Source organism: Oncorhynchus gorbuscha, linkage group LG01, assembly GCF_021184085.1.
Source record: "Oncorhynchus gorbuscha isolate QuinsamMale2020 ecotype Even-year linkage group LG01, OgorEven_v1.0, whole genome shotgun sequence".
Taxonomy (NCBI): domain Eukaryota; kingdom Metazoa; phylum Chordata; class Actinopteri; order Salmoniformes; family Salmonidae; genus Oncorhynchus; species Oncorhynchus gorbuscha.
The window spans coordinates 81,390,156-81,413,944 of NC_060173.1; the positions used below are offsets into that span (position 1 = coordinate 81,390,156).

Below are 23,789 nucleotides of genomic sequence, written 5' to 3' on the forward strand. Positions count from 1 at the left end.
AACAACTGTTGGCGCAATTATTAGAAAATGGAAGAAGTTCAAGATGAAGGTCAATCACCCTCGGTCTGAGGCACCATGCATGATCTCACCTCGTGGGGCATCAATGATCATGAGGAAGGTGAGGGATCAGCCTAGAACTACACGGCAGGACCTGATTAGTGACCTGAAGAGAGTTGGGACCACAGTCTCAAAGAAAACCATTAGTAACACACTACGCCGTCATGGATTAAAATCCTGCAATGCACGCAAGGTCCCCCTGATCAAGCCAGCGCATGTCCAGGCCCGTCTGAAGTTTGCCAATGACCATCTGGATGATCCAGAGGAGGAATGGGAAAAGGTCATGTGGTCTGATGAGACAAAAATAGAGCTTTTTGGTCTAAACTCCACTCACCGTGTTTGGAGGAAGAAGAAGGATGAGTACAACCCCAAGAACACCATCCCAACCGTGAAGCATGGCGGTGGAAACATCATTCTTTGGGGATGCTTTTCTGCAAAGGGGACAGGATGATTGCACCGTATTGAGGGGAGGATGAATGGGGCCATGTATACCGAGATCTTGGCCAACAACCTCCTTCCCTCAGTAAGAGCATTGAAGATGGGTTGTGGCTGGGTCTTCCAGCATGACAACGAACCGAAACACACAGCCAGGGCAACTAAGGAGTGGCTCCGTAAGAAGCATCTCAAGGTCCCGGAGTGGCCTAGCCAGTCTCCAGACCTGAACCCAATAGAACATCTTTGGAGGGAGCTGAAAGTCCGTATTGTCCAGCGAGAGCCTGACGTCAGTGTATCGTGTATTGAAAAAGGGTCTGTTGGATACAGCATTACTTTAAGGACCCAACCAGCTTTTGATTTACAATACTAGTTTCCTTTTGTCTTTGAAAAACGTCCTGTTAAACTGGCTGATTTCCACAAACAAATGCTTAATTGTTTGTCCCTTCTATACAAACAAATTTTCCCCTCATATGTATATTATATGGAATAATCTTGTCATAAAATATTAAAACAAGTCACTGTTTTCAGAACATTGGTTTAGGAAGGACATTTTACTTGTGGGCCAGCTGCTCAATGTTTGAGCTCCCTGTCTCACCAAAGAGAAATTAAATGATGTGTAAAGCAATACCAGATGGTGTTCTAACCCTTTAGAAACAAACTGTGGTCAATACAGATCCATCACTTGTAAATTCAACCAAAGTAGTTAAAGTAAGTAAGTAATTAGAGAAGCTTTTTATGACAGTGGTGTTCCAATAGCAAAATTGTTGGTGGAACTTGCAATATGTTTGCAAATTTGCCAAAGGTATGGACATATATATACAAAGTATGTAAACACCCTTTCAAATGAGTGGATCCGGCTATTTCATCCACCCCCCTTGCTGACATGTGTATAAAATTGAGCACACTTCCAATGCAATCTCCACAGACAAACATTGGCCGTAGAATGGCCCATACTGAAGAGTGCAATGACTTTTAACTTGGCACTGTTATTGGATGCCACCTTTTCAACAAGCCAGTGCGTCAGATTTCTGCCCCGGTCAACTGTAAGTGCTGTTATTGGGAAGTGGAAACCTCTAGGAGCAACAACAGCTCAGCCGTGAACTGGTAGGCCACACAAGCTCCCAGAACAGGACCGCTGAGTGCTGAAGCTCGTAGCGCATACAAATAATCTGTCCTCGGTTGCAAGTATCCTTATTACACCTTTAACATTAGAATGGCGCCGGAGGGGATGTCTGCCGTTTTACGGGCACCTAACCAAGTGCTATTTTGTGTGTTTTTTTCCGCATTGTTAATAACTTATTTTGTAAATAATGTTGCTGCTACCGTCTCTTATGACCGAAAATAGATTCTGGATATCATAACAGCGATTACTCACCTCAAACTGGACAATTTTTTTTTATTTAATGTGTCCCACACAAGGTTTATACTGTTTCTCCAAGACTAGGCTCAAATCCTTGTTATTCACGTGAAGAAAAGACGGAGGTACAGTGGGCGGAGATCGGGGTACCTTGTGAGAATTTGTTGGCGAGTGGGTAATCCGCCTGTACCATCTGTTCTATTGGCCAACGTGCAATCACCGGAGAATAAACGATGAGCTCCATTCGAGACTATCCTACCAACGGGACATTAAAAACTGTAATATCTTATGTTTCACAGAGTCATGGCTCAACTACGACACAGATAATATACAGTTGGCTGGCCACACTCAACTCTAGACCACCTTTACTCCACACACAAGAGACCTGTCCAAAGCTCTCCCTCCATTTGGAAAATCTGACCATAATTCTATCCTGCTGATTCCTGCTTACAAGCAAAAACTAAAGCAGGAAGTACCAGTGACTCGCTCAATAGAGAAGTTGTCAGATGACACAGATGCTATGCTACAAGTCTGTTTTGCTAGCATAGACTGGAATATGTTCCGGGATTCATCCAATGGCATTGAGGAATATACCACCTCAGTCAATGGCTTCATCAATAAGTGCATTGAGGACGTCATCCCACACAGTGACCGTACGTACATATCAAAACCAGAAGTCATGGATTACAGGCAACATCCGCACCGAGCTAAAGGTTAGAGCTGCCGCTTTCAAGGAGCGGGACACTAATCCAGACACTTATAAGAAATCCCGCTATGCCCATAGACGAACCATCAAACGGCCAAAGCATCAAAACAGGACTAAGATTGAATCCTACTACACCGGCTCTGACGCACGTCGGATGTGTCAGGGCTTGCAAACCCAGCCGCGAGCTGCCCAGTGACGCGAGCCTACCAGACGGCCTAAATGCCCTTTATGCTATCTTCAAGGGAAGCAACACTGAAGCATGCATGAGAGCACGAGCTGTTCCGGACGACTGTGTGATCACGCTCTTCTTAGCCGATGTGAGCAAGACCTTTAAACAGGTCAACATTCACAAGGCCGCGAGTTCAGACGGATTACCAGGATGAGTACTCAGAGCATACGTGTACCAACTGGCAAGTGTCTTCACTGACATTTTAAACCCTTCCCAGAATCTGTAATACATACATGTTTCAAGCAGACCACCATAATCCCTGTGCCCAAGAAAGTAAATGTAACCTGCCTAAATGACCACAACCCTGTAGCACTCACATCGGTAGCCATGAAGTGCTTTGAAAGTCTGGTCTTGGCTCACATCAACACCATCACCCCGAAACACTAGACCCACTCCAATTCGCATACCACCCCAACAGATCCACAGATTACATACTCCACACTGCCCTTTGCTACCTGGACAAAAGGAACACCTATGTAAGAATGCTGTTCATTGAGTACAGCTTTGCGTTCAACAGCATAGTGCCCACAAAGCTCATCACTAAGCTAAGGACCCTGGGACTAAACACCTCCCTCTGCAACTGGATCCTGGAATTTCTGATGGGCCGCCCCCAGTTTGTAGGGATAGGTAACAACACATCTGCCATGCTGATCCTCAACACAGGGGCCCCTCAGCGGTGCGTGCTTAGTCCCCTCCTGTACTCCCTGTTCACCCATGACTGCGTGGCCAAGCATGACTCCAACACCATCATTAAGTTTGCTGAGGACACAACAGTGGTAGGTCTGATCACCAACAACGATGAGACAGCCCATAGGGAGGATGTCAGAGACCTGGCAGTGTGAGAGCTTCAAGTTCCTTGGTGTCCATATCACCAACAAACCATCATGGCCCAAACACACCAAGACAATCGTGAAGAGGGCACAACAACACCTTTTCCCTCTCAGGACACTGACAATATTTGGCATGAGTCCCCAGATCCTCAAAAAGTTCTACAGCTGCACCATCGAGAGCATCCTAACCGGTTGCGTCACCGCATGGTATGGCAACTGCTTGGCATCTGACCGTAAGGTGCTACAGAGGGTAGTGCATATGGCCCAGTACATCACTGGGGCCAAGCGTCCTGCCATCCAGGACCTATATACTAGGCAGTGTCAGAGGAAGGCCCAAAAAATGATCAAAGACTCCAGTCACCCGCGTCATAGACTGTTCTCTCTGCTACCGGACGACACATCTAAAAGGCTTCTTAACAGCTTCTACCCCGCAGCCATAAGACTGCTGATCAGTTAATCCAGGTGGCCATTTGACCCCCCCACCACCCTTTGTTTTTACACTGCTACTTTGTTTTTATCTATGCTAGCATGTACAAATTACCTCGACTAACCTGTACCCCCACACATTGACTTATTATCTTGTTATTGTTATTTTATTGTGTTACTTTTCATTTTTATTTTATTTGGAAAATATTTTCATAACTATTTATTGACCTGCATTGTTGGTTAAGGGCTTGTAAGTAAATATTTTATGGTAAGGTCAGCTGTTGTATTCGGCGCATATGACAAATAAAATTTTGTTTGAAATGAGTCAAATATTGCACCTTTAGTAACTAAAAACTGGAAGCCCTATACAGTGTGTAATCTTCATATAGGGCTAACCCTCATGAATGGTAATGCAAAAACATATATATTTCTGCTGACATGTCATCACAGATATTGGACTTTTACACAGTCCCTAAACCATTTAAGTGCTAGAAATAAGCATATTGCCTCATTTTCGGCTCTGTTAAGGGAGGAGTTAGACCATCAATAAAAACAAAGGGTGTACCTTGCTCTCTTCCATCATCTGATCCTACAGTAGATACGGTGCATTCGGAAACTATTCAGACTACTTCCCTTTTTCCACATTTTGTTACTTTACAGCCTTATTCTAAAATGTATTAAATATTTTTCCCGAATCAATTTACACAAAATATCTTGTAATGACAAAGTGAATAGGTTATTCGAAATGATTGCAAATTTATTACAAATAAAAAACAGAATTACATAATTTACTGAAGTATTCAAACCTTTTGCTATGAGACTCGAAATTGAGCTCAGGTGCATCCTGTTTCAATTGATCATCCTTGAGATGTTTCTTCAACTGGATTGGAGTCCACCTGTGGTAAATTCAATTGATTGGACATGATTTGGAAAGGCACACACTTGTCTATAAAAGGTCCCACAGTTGACAGTGACATTCAGAGCTAAAACCGAGCCATGAATTCAAAGTAATTGTCTGTAGATCGCAGAGACAGGATTGTGTTGAGGCACAGATCTGGGGATGGGTACCAAAATATTTCTGCATCATTGAAAGTCCCCAAGAACATAGTGGCTTCCATCATTCTCATTCTTACTGCACACATTTAGTTAATTGCTGAAAAGCTTTAAGATAAAATATAAGTCATATTTTCAGGGTCAAAATCAGGTGCAATAATTGACTAATTATTGATGGAAATATTAAAAGTATTAAAAATATGGTTTTATAAATCCTTGTGGATTAGTAGAATATTGAAATAAAATACAGGCCTACTTCTTATTTGTTGAATTCTGAAAACAAACGTACTTAGTCATAATAGAACAACAAATCAGGAAATTCAATTGCCAGGGTTAGAGCTTCCAAGCCCGTTCTAATTCATGAATATTTATATGGTAGGGACGTCCCAAGGATTCGTGATAGCACGGACCAGCACAAAAGCAAAGACAGTACAGTATGAAGATAATTAGAAACTGCTTCTCCAATAAAAATCCTCGATTACGCTTGTGGGCGATGCCATGGCGACGTTGGCGAGCTAATAAACTCATGCACAGAAACACATAATCGGGTCTAACGGTCGAATCTAGTTTGTACCTTTAGATTTCGATCAAATTAACCATGGAAGAAATGTTAACTTCTCTCATTTACTAATAAAATCCCGACCTGGTCTGCTTCACAAGCGTTTCCGGAAATTGTGTGATGTTGCACCTCTGAATTTAGAAACTCTGTGACAGATGTGCGAAAGGATTTGTCGCACGTCATTTACGTCATCAAAGAACAAAATGTACACTCCTTTGAATTATGAACTAAGCTTTGCTGCTTTAAAATAAGTAAGGTGACTTTAACAAGGGAGAAAACTATTGCCTGAATAGAGATTTACATAACTCATGTCAAGATTAATTGAAAAACTGTTTCATGTGTTATGCAGCTGGACCTGAATACAGAAGCAGTATGAAAACAAAAGGAAGTGTGGAAAACAAACTTGATAGCTTCCATCAACTGTGCATTATAAATGTTGATATTATGTTGAAGGTTATATAAAAACTCTTGCACACTGTTGCACTGATAGAACAATGGGTTAGTTAAAAACATATTTGCTGTTATCTTTGCCACAAGCACTTTCATTGCACTGATGTGTCGCAGACTTGAGGAGGGGGCGTGTACTGTCACTGTTTGAGCTTCTGTTACGTAAGCCGCTTGATGCTGTGACCACCAGGCAGAGGAGCTTCAAGATTTGCCCTTCCAGACCTATTGGTAGATATCCTATTTTCATTCTAACTTCATAGCTAGGCTATAGAAATATAGCAAATATCCACCATTGGTCGAACCTTAGTTTGTGGATGTTTCCTGACTAAAGAAGCCATTGAACTTTACTAAAGTTGGTAAAACGTTCACTGAACTTATGGCAACGGCATATTGACCCTGATCTCACATTCGTAAAGAATAATTAAAATACAAACTGGCAATCGCATAAATGATCAATCATGTAATCGTTCTATATTGCAGACGTGTAATAACTATTGTTATTACTGCTTCAATGAACACGTTTCATATTTGTTAATTGTTGTGTCGCAAAATTAACTCACTTACCTAACAATGATCACATGCATTCTGTTATAAAGTGATGATTAAAAAAATGATGGAATATATTTTTATTTGTTTTGTTATTAATACACACACAGGCAGACTGTGGGCCGAAGATCAAGCAGTGTTTCCATAGGAAGGATTTTAAAGCGCAAAGATGGCGGCTTCCTTGCTGAGGATAGGGCGACTTGGCTCTCTCAAGGTAATGAAATGTCATGCACATAACCACAGTATTCCTTAAGGTTTTAACGCACCATTGTTTTCGAAAAGACACCTATAATAACCTGCTGCTTTGTTTTTCCATTTGTGCTGAGAAAAACACGAGTTGTGTGCTTGATTGGATTTTAGAAACATGGAAAGCGCTAGCAAACGTTAGATAACTTAGCTATCCAGCTAACGTTAGCGGTATACTTTTCATATCAAGTGCACACGTGGTTAATTTAGAATATGAGAAAATATTGAGTGAGTAAACAAGTTGTCAAAGTATATAGCTATATCAGCTATTTATTTAAGATTGTGACCGCTCGCTAACTTTCTATACGTAAACGTTGATGTTAGCCAGCTAGATGGCTGGGCGGTGGGGCCTATTCGCCATGTAGTAGGAGTAGCTAGTCTTCTGCTATAGCTAACATCTCTGCGCTTAAATGTAATAGCCAACCAACTCAACATTGAACGTTAACTAACTGTAAATCTCAAGTTTTGTCTGACAATTATTAGTTTGTTGCAGTCATGTGAATTATCACTAATTCGTGTGTACTTTGATCAGTGCGTGCATGCGGAGAGCTGGGGCTCTTTGAGGAGAGCTCCTGCAGCTGTTGCCTTATGCACGAATGCTGGTGGTCCCAAGAAGCCCAAGAAGAGCAGTTCAGAGAGTAAGTACAATTATTTGTAGTGTATGATACTTGAGCAGATTAGTGATGTGGAGTTCACGAACGATTGGTTCTTTTTGAACAACGCTTTTTACGTACCCGAGTCATGATTAGTTGTGCATTTAAGGATTTCGCGACACTCGCAAAAACATCTGCTAACCATGTGTATGTGACCAATAAGATTTGAGTGACTCGTTCATTTAAGTAGTTTGTTTGACCTGCTGACAGTAGGGTTGGTATATGCTCCTGCGGCGCTAGAGTCAAATCAAATTGTATTTGTTAAATGCTTAGTAAACAGCAAGTGTAGACTAACAGCCCATGTGCTGGGATGGGAGGTAGATGCAGTGCCTAGGGAACGTATTAAGACCCCTTGACTTTTTCCACATGTTGTTACTTTACAGCCTTATTCTAAAATGGATCAAATAAAATCAGTAATCTACACACAATACCCCATAATGAGAGAGAAAACAGGTTTTTAGATTTTTTTTTTGCAAATTTATATATTTTTTAAATAGATACCTTATTTACATAAGTATTCAGACCCTTCGCTATGAGACTCAAAATTGAGCTCAGGTGCATCCAGTTTCCATTGATCATCCTTGAGATGTTTCTACAACTTGATTGGAGTCCACCTGTGGTAGATTCAATTGATTGGACATGATTTGGAAAGGCATGTAAGAGCAAAAAGCAGGCCATGAGGTCGACAGAATTGTCCATAGAGCTCCGAGACAGGATTGTGTCGAGGATCTGGGGTAAGGGTACCAAAAACTGTATGCAGCATTGAAGGCCCCCAAGAACACAGTGGCCTCCATCATTCTTAAATGGAAGAAGTTTGGAATCACCAAGACTCTTCCTAGAGCTGGCAGCCCGGGGGACTATTTAATACATTTTAGAATAAGGCTGTAACGTACCAAAGTGGAAAAAGTCAAAGGGTCTGACTACTTTTCGAAGGCGCTGTATATACAGTACCAGTTCAAGTTTGGACACACCTACTCAATCAAGGGTTTTTATTTTATTTTTACATTGTAGAATAATAGTGAATAGATCAAAACTCTGTAATAACACATGGAATGATGTAGTAACCAAAAAAGTGTTAAACAAATCAAAAATATATTTTAGATATATTTTAATAATATATTTTCTTTAAAGTAGCCACCCTTGACCAGCCTTGACAGCTTTGCACACTCTTGGCATTCTCTCAACCAGCTTCGCCTGGAATGCTTTTCCAACAGTCTTGAAGGAGTTCCCACATATGCTGAGCACTTGTTGACTGCTTTTCCTTCACTCTGCGGTCCAACTCATCCCAAACCATGTCAATTGGGTTGAGGTCGGGTGATTGTGGAGGCCAGGTCATCTGATGCAGCACTCAATCATTCTCCTTCTCGGTCAAATAGCCCTTACACAGCCTGGAGGTGTGTTTTGCATCATTGTCCTGTTGAAAAATAAATTATTTTCCCACTAAGCGCAAACCAGATGGGATGGCCTATCGCTGCAAAATGCTTCATAACTATGAAGTACCATATGGAATCATGCAGTAACCAAGGAAGTGTTTTTTGTTGTTGTTTTTTGTACGTCTTTTGTATACCACCCCATACCATGTCACAACACAACTGATTGGCTCAAATGCATTAAGGAAAGAAATTCCACAAATTAACTTATAACATGGCTGGTTGAGAGAATGCCAAGATTGTGCAAAGCTGTCATCAAGGAAACGGGTGGCTACTAAACAAATCAAAATGTATTTTATAATATTTCTTTTTTGGTTACTACATGATTCCATGTGTTATTTCATAGTTTTGATGTCTTCATTTTCTACATGGTAGAATAGTAACAAAAATACATTACTAAGGTTGCTGCGTTCTATGTTGGGAGTCATTTTATATATTGCATTGATGGTATCGCATTTCTATAACTAAATAGTTCGAAGATTGAAAATATAAGACTACATAATGGCAGTTTGTCGGACAGAGGTCTCTCTCGAGCTATCACCAGCTTTCTACTTCCTTAGGTACGAATAACGTGGTTGGAGGAGTTTTGATTGGTTTTACGGTTAAGTTTTTCTCTAACAAAAAAGCAATTTTTTTGCAAAAATGTGCAAGAATTGACATTACCAACAAAAATGGAAATATGTTCAGAATAAATAGACACGATATGCAAAAACTAGCTCCCCCCTCAACAGAGATCGATCATCTCGAAAGCTAAAGCAGATAGCTTGCTTCGGCCCAACCCCTAAACGTTGAAGTTCGACTTCATGCATCTCTGTTTTGGATCTATTCCAAAATGCCTGGCTGTTGCCTTGACAGAATTTTGCTTTTGCGGATTTCATCACTCCTAGCTTGAGTTAGGTGTTTTATTTTTTTAATGCACATGACTGTGGCAATAATCAGAGGCTTTGTCCATGGTAATCCCATAAACAATTCATTTAGACCCTAAGTTTATTTGAAACGGGTGTTTATTTGCTGAAATATGTCGCCATGCTCCGAGTTTAAAAAATAAAACGTTTTAGGATACTTTGTTTTTAAGCACACTTTTACAAGTCTGTCACAATTGACCGCTCCAATAAGCCCCCTATGGTGAGCAACATTTGAATGAGAAGCTTGTAGAATCATGACTCAAGTTTAGAGCATTGTTGTCCTGCATGCTCTTGGCATTAACGGACTCGAATGAATGAAATGAGTCTAAATATTTGTTATTTTGACTGGACGAGAGAAAGATCAGAGTCAGTAAAAAGAGCCCAAATTCCCATCACTAGAGCAGATGTCAATTCTTGAGCATAGTGAGAGTGCTCAAATTGTGGTACAAGTATAATTAGGCAAATAGACTGACTAACTCCATAAACTGACCCTTTTAGCATCATTTTGTTGGATATTTTACAAAGGCATCAAATACTTGGCACACCATGACAAAGTGAGAGACTAGGCTGTGAACCATCTAGAGATTTAATTTAGCTGTAATAAAAGGGCCCAGTTCGGCATTAATCTCTTGCTCCAGGAAGAAGAGGATGAAGACCCAGTGATGGCAAGACTGAATAAACACCCCAATCTGGCTGATTAAACACCCCACTTGTGACATGACCACTCCATTTGTCCCAGAAGATTTCTACTTGTCGTGAGACTTTTAAATATGAGGAACATTTCCATAACTAATTAACAACACTCCATAATCCTGCCTTTACTGAAGATTGACCAGCACTGTCATTATGAAGTTGCATAGAAGAAAGTTTTGCCCCCCCCAGATTACATTTTAAATAATTTTCAGATGCTGAAGACGCTGCTGTGTACAGTAGGTGCCAAAGACATTGACAGAAGTCAAGACGATGTTTGGAGAAGAACTGAAGATGATAATCTAACTGAAGTCATCTAGGTCTACATGCTGAAGGGAAAGTGACGCTCAAGCGTTCTTGGGTCCCTGGAGCCTAAAGGCTGAAAAATCTACAATTCTGAATCTTCTAGAGATTTGTTTTCTGCGGGCTACTTGTACCACAATTTGAGCAATTATCTTGGCTAGTTCAACCATTAAAAAAAAAATTGTGATGAACATTTTGAATTTAAAGTCTTCCTTCCCCAGGTGTCCACATTTCTCAACTTTCAGTAATAGGCCTATAAATCTGTTATTTTTCAAATACCTGTATCCTTAAGTTGAATTGTTAATAAAAGTTAGTTTTATCTAGTGGCCAATTTTTGTTTAGTGGCACATAAGCACTTCAATTATGAAACTATACTTTGATTCACATTTGGGTTTTGTAATATGTCCCTCCCACAGGAGGCTGGTGGGAGGTGGACAGTTCATAATAATGTCTGGAATGGATTAGTATCAAACTGTGTTTTTATACCGTTAAGTGTGCTCATTCCAGACATTACTGAGCTGTCCTCCAATTTATGTGCCACCAGCAGTCCATTTTAATATTACAACAACACTTTTTGTACCCTTTCTTGAAATTTGGCACTTGTCTAGTCACCATATGTGTCTTGTAAAGGGACATTCTTGAATACTCTGGGGGTAGCCATGTTGTGCTGGGTAAGTTTCGTCCACATTTTTATGGAAAAGTTGGTGTCCAAGCCTTTTAGACTACATAGATTATGAATAGAAGTAAATAAATCATTTGTTTTCACCCCTCCTCCGTCCTAGAAAAGTCCCAGGGCAAAACATACTTCGATATAGAGAAGCTTGTCCCACACAGAACATATGTGGAATTTCCCAGGAAAGACGTGACACCAGCAGCTGCTGCCGCAGCAGAACTTGCTGCCACCCTCAAACCTTTTGAAGCAGTTGCCGCAGAGCCAATTGTCGCCGCCACTGAAGCTGTAGCAGCTCCCGCTGCAGTTGAAGCCACACCAGTTGTAGAAACCGTTGCCCTCTCAGGTGAAGCAGTTGCTGAAGCCGCTGCACCGACTCCAGCCGCTGCTCTGACAGCTGAAGCTGCCCCCATTGTTGAAGCCATTGCAGTTGAAGCCATTGCAGTTGAAACCATTGCAGTTGAAGCCATTGCAGCCGAAGCCATTGCAGCCGAAGCCATTGCAGCCGAAGCCACTCCCGTTGTTGCTGCTGAAGCTGCCCCCGCTGTTGAAGCCATTGCAGTTGAAGCCATTGCAGCTGAAGCTGCCCCCGTTGTTGCAGCTGAAGCCGTTGCAGTTGAAGCCACCCCTGCCTTTGAAGCTGCTGCTCCTGCTGCAGCCGACGCTGCCACACCCGCTGTTGAAACTGCCACTGAAGACGCACCCGCTGTCGAAGCCATTGCACCCGCTGAAGCCGTTGCACCAGCAGCTGAAGCCCCAGTAGAGGTTGCCCCTGCAGAAGCTGCCCCTGTTGAAGCTGCGGCTGAAGCTCATGTTGAAGCCGTAGCAGAGGTTCCAGTAGAAGCTGACCCAGTTGAAGCTGCTGCAGAAGATTTGGCTGAAGCTGCCCCCGTTGAAGCTGCAGCTGAAGCCCATGTTGAAACCGTAGCAGAGGCTCCAGTAGAAGCTGACCCAGTTGAAGCTGCTGCAGAAGATGTGGCTGAAGCTGCCCCTGCTGAAGCTGCAGCCGAAGCCCCTGTTGTAGCTGAGCTTGTGGCTGAAGCTACTGCTGAGGTTGTGGCTGAAGCTACTGCTGAGGTTGTGGCTGAAGCTACTGCAGAGGTTGTAGCTGGAGCTGCCCCCATTGACGCTGCCACTGAGGAGCTGGTAGACACCTCCCCTGTAGTGGCGGAGGCTGCAGGAGAGGAGCTGATTGCAGAGGCCCCGTCTGATGCAGTACCGATTGAGGCTTCTGAGGGTATACACCGCCCCCCCTCCCCCTAAACCCTTCTCTCCTCTCTGTGGACCCTACAGTCTACCAACAGTCATATTTGTATTCCCATTTGATGTTAATATATTATAACTGTAAGGATAACTTGTAAAGATACCCAAAATCACAAAAGCGCTTTTCGTTCTTGCATTGGACAGCTTATTGGCTTATCTCTTTTAGTGGGCTTATTTACTCCATGCTATTTATCCCTTAACTACCACATTTCATTTCACATTGCAGCCATGTAGACTCAAGCAACACAACCCCATTCTCCTCTGTGTATTTGTGGTCCTTCTGGGATTGTGTGCATTAACTTGTAACCATGCTGCTTTGACCACCTTGATGCATGCATCTGGATGCATCATCATTTTCTCCTGGGTTCATCTGTGATGGCCTGCACTGATCTGCTTGGCTCAGTGTCTTTCTGCACTTTATTTTGCCATGTTTTTCCAGCACTCACTAATTCTGAACTGCCCTCATCTTTTTTTCTCAGCCTCTCCTTTCTATTTTCACTTGATCATTGTGATGTCATTTACCTGCCAATTAATGTATTTGCACAACTCCTCATTTCCTCGTCCTCTATTCCCTTCACCAAATATTGTTTCAAAGACGTGATTCTCAATGCCCCTAATTTTGTTTTTTTAAATAATTAAAACTACTGTTTGGCGTGTTTGTTAAAGATTATTTGTACGGTTAATGCTAAAGTTACTGTGTACTGTCAAAAGTAATGTTATGGTCATACTAACCAACCAGGGTTTTGGCCAGTCTGTTGCCTCTGGGCAGCTACTGATGGATTACATTGTGAAATGGGGTCTGATTTCCTACTCTTCCCTTGTCGCACTTGTTTTACCCAGGAGGTGCATGATATCAGTTATCTGTAATTGATCCCCTCACTTCTGTATTTGTTTGGTTTTGTATGAGATTACTTTGGAAATGTCAACTTTCCATCCACTTTGTGGTCAATGCACTCAGTGAGTTTGAGTTTGCACCTTGGTTGCTGTGTGTGGAATTAAACATGAGTAGGGGAAGAGGTTGTCAATTATTACCTTTTTTTAAATGTACATGAATTGGTTATGCAGGGATTTAAATTGGACATCTCAATCTCAAATATAGATCCAGTGTCTGCCAAGTGATGCTATGAACCTGTGATGCCTAGCATGACACGGAACTTATTTAACCTGTTACCTGACCTTTCACACTCAATCCTTTCCTCTCTTACCCCTGTAGATGCTATACTGTCTACCACTCCCAGGTGCTGTTTTGTGCATGAGGGTTTAGGTCACAGATGGGATTTGTTTTTTTAATCATATGGTTTAAGCCAAAGGGGCATGGTCATAGATGGAATTTCTGTGAATGAATGGAAAATAATTGTCTTTTTTCTTGGACTCTCAGCTCAACTGGACCCCATCCAGAAGCTATTCCTGCATTCGATCCGCGAGTATTCCTCAAAGAGCGCGTAAGTGACAGAGGTTGTTTTTTTTTGTGTGGCTAGCGCTTACAATCACACCCTTTTGCTTACAATCACACCCTTTGTCATCAAGCTGACGTTTAGGCCTATTTTTCTCTCTCAGGGCTAGTGGTGGTTTGGTAGATGCAGGCCCTGCTTATGAGAAGAACTTGGCAGAAGAGCTGACTAAACTACAGAGGCTGTATGGCGGTGGTGACCTCACAGCTTTTCCAGAGTTCAAGTTCCCAGGTTAGTAGTTTTATAAAGGTCATGAATCTTTAAAAAAATGCTTTACATAGAATTCTCATCTCACACCCTTTCTCTCCTTCTTCAGAGCCCAAGTTGGAGGAAGTTGCCCCCAAGTAAACATCACCAGTCAACTTTTCTGTTGTCTTTTCCTGTCAATCTGTTCTTTGAAGCGGACATCTAGTAATAAATGACGTAGGCTACTATATCTAATCAAGGCTAAAATAATGTTCATTAATTTTGTTTGTGGGGTATACAGCTGTTTCCGTGTATCTAGAAATTCTCTTGCAAATTAGTCTGTATTAGACGTACGTGTTGGAGGACAAGCTGATGCTGCACTTTGAGCTGTGAAATATGCTTTTGCATAGGATGAAGATCCAGAAATGTTTTAAGTTGGATAAGGGAAAAATAAACTCTGATCCATATTGTTTTACTTTTGTCTCCGTTGCATGTTTCATCCGAAAGTGGATCAATATGTTGTAAGTCATCATTGTACATCACATGCAATGCTTAAGTCAAGAGACTACCCATACACAATCAGTGGCCAGTTTATTAGTGACAGCCTGAATTATTTGGGGCATGGAAACATTGCTCAATTGGTATCAAGGGACCTAACGTGTGCCAGGAAAACATTTCCCACACCACCGCCAACAGCTTGTACTGTTGACACCAGACAGGATGGGTAATGGACTCATGCTGCTTATGCCAAATCCTGACTCTGCCATCAGCATAACACAACGAGCTGGGATATGTTGCACCAGGCAATGTTTTTACACTCCTAATTGTCCATTGTTGGTGATAGCATACCCATTGGAGATGCTTCTTGTTTTTAGCTGATAAGAGTAGAACCCGGTGTGGCAGTCTGCTGAAATAGCCCATCCGTGACAAGGACTGACGAGTTGTGCGTTCCGAGATGCTGTTCTGTACTGCGCTGTTATTTGCCTGTTAGCTTGCATGATTCTTTCTGTTCTTCGACCTCTCAATGAGCTGCCGCTACCTGGATGTTATTTGTCGCACCGTTCTCGGTAAACCTAGACACTGTCGTGCATGAAAAGCTCAAGATGCCTGCTGTTTCTGAGATGGCACCAATGATCATACCACGCTCAGTCGCTTAGGTCACTCGTTTTTCCATTCTAGCGTTCATTCGAACAGTAACTGTCTGCCTGCTTTATATAGCAAACCACGGTCATGTGACTCACTGTAGAAGCTAACTATTTTTGTGGATTGGGTGGTGTACCACTCAGTGTATGTATTGTACAACTGCACATAAATTCCTATGAATAAGATGAATACAGATTTGCCTTAACCTTTAATTACAGATGCTGTATGTCCACATATTAGATTTGGGTGCCGTATATTGATGGAACATATCAGTGGAGGTTGCTGAGGGGAGGACGGCTCATAATAATGGCTGGAAGGGAGCAAATTGAATGGCATCAAACACATGGAAACCGTCTTTGTATTTTATACCATTTCACTAATGCTGCTCCAGCCATTTCCATGAGCCCATCCTCCCCAATTAAGGTGCCACCAACCTCCTTTAAAATGTGTACTTTTTAAAATAGGGCAGCAGGTAGCCTAGTTTAAAGGTTATGTTTTGACATAACTATTTTAGGTTTGATGATGAATACTACCTCCAAACGAATGGAACATCGATGGGCTCCACATTCGCCCCGAGCTATGCGAACATTTATGTGGGTCTTTTTGAAGAACGTTTTGTTAATAATGAAAAGGAAAATCTATTTTTGAATAAAGTCCTGAAGTGGTATCGATATATTGATGACATTGTTTTGCATATGGTAAGGAACTGAACAAGAGCTGTCAGATTTTATGGCACTACTCAATTACATTGACCTCAATCTCAAATTCACTATTGAATGTGACACTCAACGTGTTCATTACCTCGATATGTGGATTGAGAAATTAAATTGAACCCTGTTAACAACTCTGTATAGAAAAGAAACGGACAGATATACTCTATTACAGGGGGACAGCTTCCATTCTGAGTCATTAAAAAGAGGACTTCTAAGAAGACAGTTTTTCAGACTGCGCCGTATATGCCACTCCACAGAGGATTATCTAGAAAACGCAGCGGAGATGCGCATTAGGTTTCTAAGAGGAGGCAATTCGCCACAATATGTGGATGTTGGCCTGGCGTAGATCAGAAAAGGATCAGAAATAGACACCCAGGCTAACGAAGGCTGCATTTACAATACAAAACAATGGAATGTTATTTATTTCTGTGCAGGCTCTCCAGCAAGAGAGCTCTTTTGAGGAGCCCCTCTGCAACTGCACCCTGCACCCGCCCAAGGCGGAGGAGCCAAAGAAAGCAAGGTAGTGGAATGGTGGGTTTTGGTAAGTGAAGGGTTAGTTGGCAGGATCATTTTATTAGTATTTTTCCCCGTTTTGATTCACATAGTGTAATGGATTTACACTATCCAGTCTTGTTGGTGGCGGTAATGTACTTTTCGGTTGCCAACCGCCATTTTTTTTTAAACACGGGAAAAAAAGAAAAGAGGCCAATGATGTGTATGTACACGTCTTTTGTTTCCCCACGGAAAATAATAGAGGGAGCACCAAAATGGCGACTTCCTTACTTTGGCTAGGACGACTGGGGTCTCTCAAGGTAAAATGTTGTGGTTATTGACTAAATATGTTGTTCTTCAGTTGTAATATCAGAAATAACGTATTCGTTAGATGATTGGTTTCTAATCAACGTAGCCCCAAAAAATGTTGTTAAACAACCGACTTCGCCGGTCCTGTTGACCTGAGCTGGACTGCTTGTTATCTGAAGTTTTGAGACTTGGCTGCACCTATGGCTTTTTATTTAGACGTAAATTGTAGTGATGACATTTTACAATGCATAATAAAAAAAATACGTGCTCATTATGATAGCTAGGTAACACATTAAATAACTGAGCCAGGGCACGGGTGCTTAGGCTGGTCCCAGATATGTTTGTCAAGCCATACATGGTCAGCATGACAATTCCATAAGGAGGGCAAAAATAGACTTACACCAAGGCTAATGAACGCTGCATTTACAATGGAATGCATTTATTTCTGTGCAGGCTCTCCAGCGAGAGAGCTGGGTCCTTTCGAGGTGCCCCTCTGTGGCTGCATTGTGCACCAAGGTGGAGGAGCCAAAGAAAGCTAAAAAGGCGAAGGCTGCAAGTAAGAGCACAGGTTTATGTCAATGCCAACTCCTGCTCTCAATAACCCCCAACAGCACACCTTTTTTGTTGTAACCCCATACAAACTCACCTGATTCAGCTTAATGATTAACTTAGTTGACAGGTTGACTCCGGTGTGTTTGTCTGGGGTAAAATGTGTGCTATTTGGGTACTCAAGGACTGGAGTTGGGAAATACTGGTTTATGTTATATGCCATTGCTAGGTCCTTCTTATTTTCCCCTGAGTAGCTAAACCTGAATGACATTTCTTTCTCTGGTATAGCCCACACTTGGATTATCTCCATGATTCAAACTATGTGCCAACAAACTTAATCCAATGACCAAATTCCTGGAATCTTACAGATAAATCATGACCATTTTCTAAAGCCAATTGTATTTCTGTAGTTCTACAGAAGCATTGGGGTTAGGTGAGTTTTCTGTATGTTGTTTGGTATTGGTAGTTTTATGTAACCTGTACCATTTGCTCAGCCCTAGAGGCCTCAGAAGAGAGGGTAGCACTACTAGCCTACAAGACCACATTTGCCTTCCTGTTAAGCTTTCAGCCTCAGGACTTTTCCCAGCACATGCTCTAGGTGAAATCGAAACAGTGGCTAGCCCTGTCACTGCCGAAACAATAGTTGTTGCAGCTTCCGCATCTGCAGAACCAGCTCCCATTTCTACAAGCCATGCCGAAGCTACGCCTGTAAAACTGCTGTGGCCGAAGAAATGGCTAGTCCTGCTGTCGATGTAGTTCTCCAGTCGTTGAGGTGGCTGCTCCTGCTTCTAAGAGTGTTGCAGAGACTGCAGCTCCTTTAGCAGAGGACGCTGCAGCACCAGAAACACCAGTAGTAGAAGCCGCTGCACCAGTCGCTGAGGCCACAGCAGTCGCCCATGCTATTGCCATTGAAGCAGTCATGAGAGGCCCCAGTTGAAGCGGAGGCTGTCGCCAAACCTGCTCCAGTCGTTAACATTGCTGCTCCCATCGATTTCACCTCACCTGTAATCGATGTTGCCACCGAATCGTGGATGCTGCTCGCCCTGTCGCTGAGATTGTTTTTACTGTATGTTCTGAATCTCCCGCGCCAGAAGACATTCCATTCTCTGCAGAACCACCCAGAGTGACTGCTGCTGCCTCCACTGAACCTAGAGCCCCATCGGCTGTGTCGTCTGAGTCTGTGGAGGACGATAAGTCTGAAGTGAAATCAAAGGTAAAACCAGCAATCCTAGTAGATTTATTTGCGGCCATTGCTGAAGCTGTGCGAGTGGCTACACCTGCAGTGAATCTGGATGCCGTTACTGAAGATAAGGAAAAAGCAACAGAAGTTGTAGCCGAAGAGGTTCACGTGACCACACTAGTGGTTGCAAGTGCTGAGCTGGTTTACTCCGCTCCAGTCCAGGAAGCAGCCCCAGCTGAAGCTGCTGTGGAGGTTGCCCCTGAAACGGCCCCTGCCGCAAGTTCTGAGGAGCTGGTAGAGACTGCCTCTAAGATCGCTGCTGCCCCAGAGGTTGAAGTGACAACTCCAGAAGTCGCAGCTGCAGTAGAAGCCACTCCAGAAGCTGTCATGGAAGCTGCCCACGAGGCTCAAGGAGCAGTAGACTGGGACATGTGGACTGGGACATGTTTCGTATTGCGTCAGATGGAAATATTGACGAATACGCTGATTCGGTGTGCGAGTTCATTAGAAAGTGCGTCGAAGATGTCGTTCCCATAGCAACGATAAAAACATTCCCTAACCAGAAACCGTGGATTGATGGCAGCATTCGCGTGAAACTGAAAGTGCGAACCACTGCTTTTAATCAGGGCAAGGTGTCTGGCAACATGACTGAATACAAACAGTGCAGCTATTCCCTCCGCAAGGCTATTAAACAAGCTAAGCGTCAGTACCTAGACAAAGTGGAATCTCAATTCAATGGCTCAGACACAAGAGGCATGTGGCAGGGTGTACAGTCAATCACGGACTACAAGATTAAATCCAGCCCAGTCACGGACCAGGATGTCTTGCTCCCAGGCAGACTAAATAACTTTTTTGCCCGCTTTGAGGACAATACAGTGCCACTGACACGGCCTGCAACGGAAACATGCGGTCTCTCCTTCACTGCAGCCGAGGTGAGTAAGACATTTAAACGTGTTAACCCTCGCAAGGCTGCAGGCCCAGACGGCATCCCCAGCCGCGCCCTCAGAGCATGTGCAGACCAGCTGGCCGGTGTGTTTATGGACATATTCAATCAATCCCTATACCAGTCTGCTGTTCCCACGTGCTTCAAGAGGGTCACCATTGTTCCTGTTCCCAAGAAAGCTAAGGTAACTGAGCTAAACGACTACCGCCCCGTAGCACTCACTTCCGTCATCATGAAGTGCTTTGAGAGACTAGTCAAGGACCATATCACCTCCACCCTACCTGACACCCTAGACCCACTCCAATTTGCTTACCGCCCAACTAGGTCCACAGACGATGCAATCTCAACCACACTGCACACTGCCCTAACCCACCTGGACAAGAGGAATACCTATGTGAGAATGCTGTTCATCGACTACAGCTCGGCATTCAACACCATAGTACCCTCCAAGCTCGTCATCAAGCTCGAGACCCTGGGTCTCGACCCCGCTCTGTGCAACTGGGTACTGGACTTCCTGACGGGCCGCCCCCAGGTGGTGAGGGTAGGCAACAACATCTCCTCCCCGCTGATCCTCAACACGGGGGCCCCACAAGGGTGCGTTCTGAGCCCTCTCCTGTACTCCCTGTTCACCCACGACTGCGTGGCCACGCACGCCTCCAACTCAATCATCAAGTTTGCGGACGACACAACAGTGGTAGGCTTGATTACCAACAACGACGAGACGGCCTACAGGGAGGAGGTGAGGGCCCTCGGAGTGTGGTGTCAGGAAAATGACCTCACACTCAACGTCAACAAAACTAAGGAGATGATTGTGGACTTCAGGAAACAGCAGAGGGAACACCCCCCTATCCACATCGATGGAACAGTAGTGGAGAAGGTAGCTAGTTTTAAGTTCCTCGGCATACACATCACAGACAAACTGAATTGGTCCACTCACACTGACAGCGTCGTGAAGAAGGCGCAGCAGCGCCTATTCAACCTCAGGAGGCTGAAGAAATTCGGCTTGTCACCAAAAGCACTCACAAACTTCTACAGATGCACAATCGAGAGCATCCTGGCGGGCTGTATCACCGCCTGGTACGGCAACTGCTCCGCCCTCAACCGTAAGGCTCTCCAGAGGGTAGTGAGGACTGCACAACGCATCACCGGGGGCAAACTACCTGCCCTCCAGGACACCTACACCACCCGTTGTTACAGGAAGGCCATAAAGATCATCAAGGACATCAACCACCCGAACCACTGCCTGTTCACCCCGCTATCATCCAGAAGGCAAGGTCAGTACAGGTGCATCAAAGCTGGGACCGAGAGACTGAAAAACAGCTTCTATCTCAAGGCCATCAGACTGTTAAACAGCCACCACTAACATTGAGTGGCTGCTGCCAACACACTGTCATTGACACTGACCCAACTCCAGCCATTTTAATAATGGGAATTGATGGGAAATGATGTAAATATATCACTAGCCACTTTAAACAATGCTACCTTATATAATGTTACTTACCCTACATTATTCATCTCATATGCATATGTATATACTGTACTCTACATCATCGACTGCATCCTTATGTAACACATGTATCACTAGCCACTTTAACTATGCCACTTTGTTTACACACTCATCTCATATGTATATACTGTACTCGATACCATCTACTGTATGCTGCTCTGTACCATCACTCATTCATATATCCTTATGTACATGTTCCTTATCCCCTTACACTGTGTATAAGACAGTAGTTTTGGAATTGTTAGTTAGATTACTTGTTGGTTATCACTGCATTGTCGGAACTAGAAGCACAAGCATTTCGCTACACTCGCATTTAACATCTGCTAACCATGTGTATGTGACAAATAAAATTTGATTTGATTTAGAACAAGTATCTGAAGCTGCCCCTGTAAAAGTTGACGCTGAACTCCTATTGAAGCTGCATCAGCCAAGGCTGTTGCTGAAGCTGCCCCAGTTGAAGCTGCCGCAGAGGAGCTGGTAGATGAAGCTGCGGAGGAGGAGCTGGTAGACACCGCCCTTGTTGTGACTGAAGCAGGAGAGGAGCTGATTGCAGAGGCCCTGGTTGATGCAGTACCGATTGAGGCTTCTGAGGGCATATACCGCACCTCCATAAAACCCTTTTATTTCTCTCCTCTGTGGACCTTTCCAACCACAGATGGCTATATTTCTTCTAAATGTTGTTTTTCATATCATAACACGTACTGTTAAATGTAAAATACTCTAAAGTGCCTAACAAGTGCTTTTGCTTTGTTTTTTTTCTCCGTCATTTTATTATGCCATTGAATTTGCTCTAGCTAGTATTCTTGCTGTGTGTAATGCAAAATTCTTAAAGTGAAAGTAGACTCCTCATTTCACACGATAATTTTCGCTACTTTAGCCAAGTGCATGACTCATGTTTGCGTTAAATGCTCGGCTCTACTTGCATTTACCTCTGTACTTTTATTTATTTTATTTATTTCACCTTTATTTAACCAGGTAGGCAAGTTGAGAACAAGTTCTCATTTACAATTGCGACTTGTACTGATGGTTCCCAGTTCGGACTTAGGATCTATATTTGCATATAGAATGTTAATTACATAGCAATGTATTCTATTTTATATTGCCTTGCCTGCATTGTGCAGATTGAGATGTTCCTTGTCTTCTGCACACTTTAACCCCACACCATCATTGTTACTGTATATTTTTGAAAGATGCTGCGATACATGTTATTTTACAGGCTCACATTGGATATTTACTCACAAAACAAAAAAATGGCAGTAAACTAATCCTGCTCTGTTTCCTCCCCCTCACTCTTTTGTCTAGTATATTTACATGCACACTAATAATTAGATATTAAACTGATTATGGCAATAGTTTGGCATTAGTCATGTGAACACTACCCTTATTTTGTAGGAATTTATTTTAATTATTGGCACATGTAAACACCTTAATCAGAGTTCATGCCTTATATTTGATCTGTGCATATGCTATCATGAGCAGTGTGAGCCTATCTCTTTGGCAAGAGTGCGGCGAGTTTGGAAAATCCAACAGTATCTTCGAAATAGTTTAAATACAAACTTTGGCCCAGCTAGGGGAGAACAACTGCCCCCTCTCATTTGAAGCCATGAATGTTCAAGGCTGACTGGCATTGTTTGCAAAAAAATGTCAGTCTTAGTGTAAATAAAACAACATTTCGAAGACAATCCTGGTGCCAATAATTGCTTCTTGATCTGATTTATTTTAAAATCCCACACAGAGCAAGTTCAGGAATTTGGATTGTAATGGTAGCCTGCAGTACACCGGTCAGCCTTCAATTTGATTTACACAATGTGTTGGAGGCAGCACTGAGCACTGTGCTGTTTTTCTGCTAGGTTTTGATGGTTGATAGGGTTCTGAATAAGACTCTAAAACCAAAAGGGACTCACTAATTCAGCAAACTGCTTATTTCTATCTTTTTGAGTTATGGTTTTATTTTAATAAACTCCAGTTCCTTGGTCAGCCAGGTTACCTATATTACTGTGCTTTCTCTTATACCCGTTTTTGTGTTCTAACCCCTTAAGAGGCGGCAGCGGCACCTCCAGCGCCAGCCCCCGAGTCTTTCGACAACAGTACTTACAAGAACCTCCAGCACCACAACTACAACCATTACACCTTCGCAGACCTGGACCTGGAGATGGCCAAGTACCGTCTGCCCCAGCCCTCCTCCGGCAGACCCTCCCCCAGACACTGAGATGGCCCAGCCTGCCTGGACACCAGGCCACATGACCCCATATCCCCAGACACCATGTCTCTGATCCCACTGCCCAACATACCTGGCCCGGGTGTCTTAAGAATTATTTCCCCCTCTACTTTACGATCCCTAAGACGTGCTTGCAATTGTTATAGGAAATGTATGATATTAAACTACACGAAAGGGATATGAGGCTTTGACATTTGTGTAATGTTTGAGGTTTTTCTCTTGTATAAAGTTAGAAAATATCTAACATTTCTTATTTTCTGGAATTAACTTTAGGGGTCATTTGAATAGTGCTG

General features: G+C 43.0%; 2 protein-coding genes across 2 annotated transcripts; both read left to right on the forward strand.

Moving 5' to 3' along the window:
* Positions 1-6,179: 6,179 nt before the first annotated feature.
* Positions 6,180-14,917, forward strand: LOC124043475 (skin secretory protein xP2-like). The gene is made up of 7 exons (XM_046362110.1): positions 6,180-6,327; positions 6,756-6,859; positions 7,424-7,529; positions 11,655-12,779; positions 14,184-14,247; positions 14,363-14,487; positions 14,573-14,917. The coding sequence occupies exons 2-7, from the start codon at positions 6,815-6,817 to the stop codon at positions 14,602-14,604; spliced, it is 1,497 nt and encodes a 498-aa protein (XP_046218066.1). The 5' UTR covers positions 6,180-6,327; positions 6,756-6,814; the 3' UTR covers positions 14,605-14,917.
* A 2,135-nt stretch (positions 14,918-17,052) lies between these two features.
* On the forward strand, positions 17,053-23,674 carry LOC124043482 (NADH dehydrogenase [ubiquinone] flavoprotein 3, mitochondrial-like). The gene is made up of 3 exons (XM_046362120.1): positions 17,053-17,110; positions 17,553-17,655; positions 23,318-23,674. Exons 1-3 carry the CDS (start codon positions 17,066-17,068, stop codon positions 23,485-23,487), a joined length of 318 nt encoding a protein of 105 aa, XP_046218076.1. The 5' UTR covers positions 17,053-17,065; the 3' UTR covers positions 23,488-23,674.
* Positions 23,675-23,789: the final 115 nt, after the last annotated feature.

What these genes read in the sequence shown, in the direction of transcription:
- LOC124043475 (XM_046362110.1), top strand. Translation starts at nt 6,815, where the DNA reads ATGGCGGCTTCCTTGCTGAGGATAGGGCGACTTGGCTCTCTCAAG. An exon ending in GGCGACTTGGCTCTCTCAAG is followed by an intron (nt 6,860 to 7,423) that starts GTAATGAAATGT and finishes TACTTTGATCAG; the next exon opens with TGCGTGCATGCGGAGAGCTG. An exon ending in ACCGATTGAGGCTTCTGAGG is followed by an intron (nt 12,780 to 14,183) that starts GTATACACCGCC and finishes TTGGACTCTCAG; the next exon opens with CTCAACTGGACCCCATCCAG.
- LOC124043482 (XM_046362120.1), top strand. Translation starts at nt 17,066, where the DNA reads ATGGCGACTTCCTTACTTTGGCTAGGACGACTGGGGTCTCTCAAG. An exon ending in GACGACTGGGGTCTCTCAAG is followed by an intron (nt 17,111 to 17,552) that starts GTAAAATGTTGT and finishes ATTTCTGTGCAG; the next exon opens with GCTCTCCAGCGAGAGAGCTG. An exon ending in TAAAAAGGCGAAGGCTGCAA is followed by an intron (nt 17,656 to 23,317) that starts GTAAGAGCACAG and finishes TAACCCCTTAAG; the next exon opens with AGGCGGCAGCGGCACCTCCA.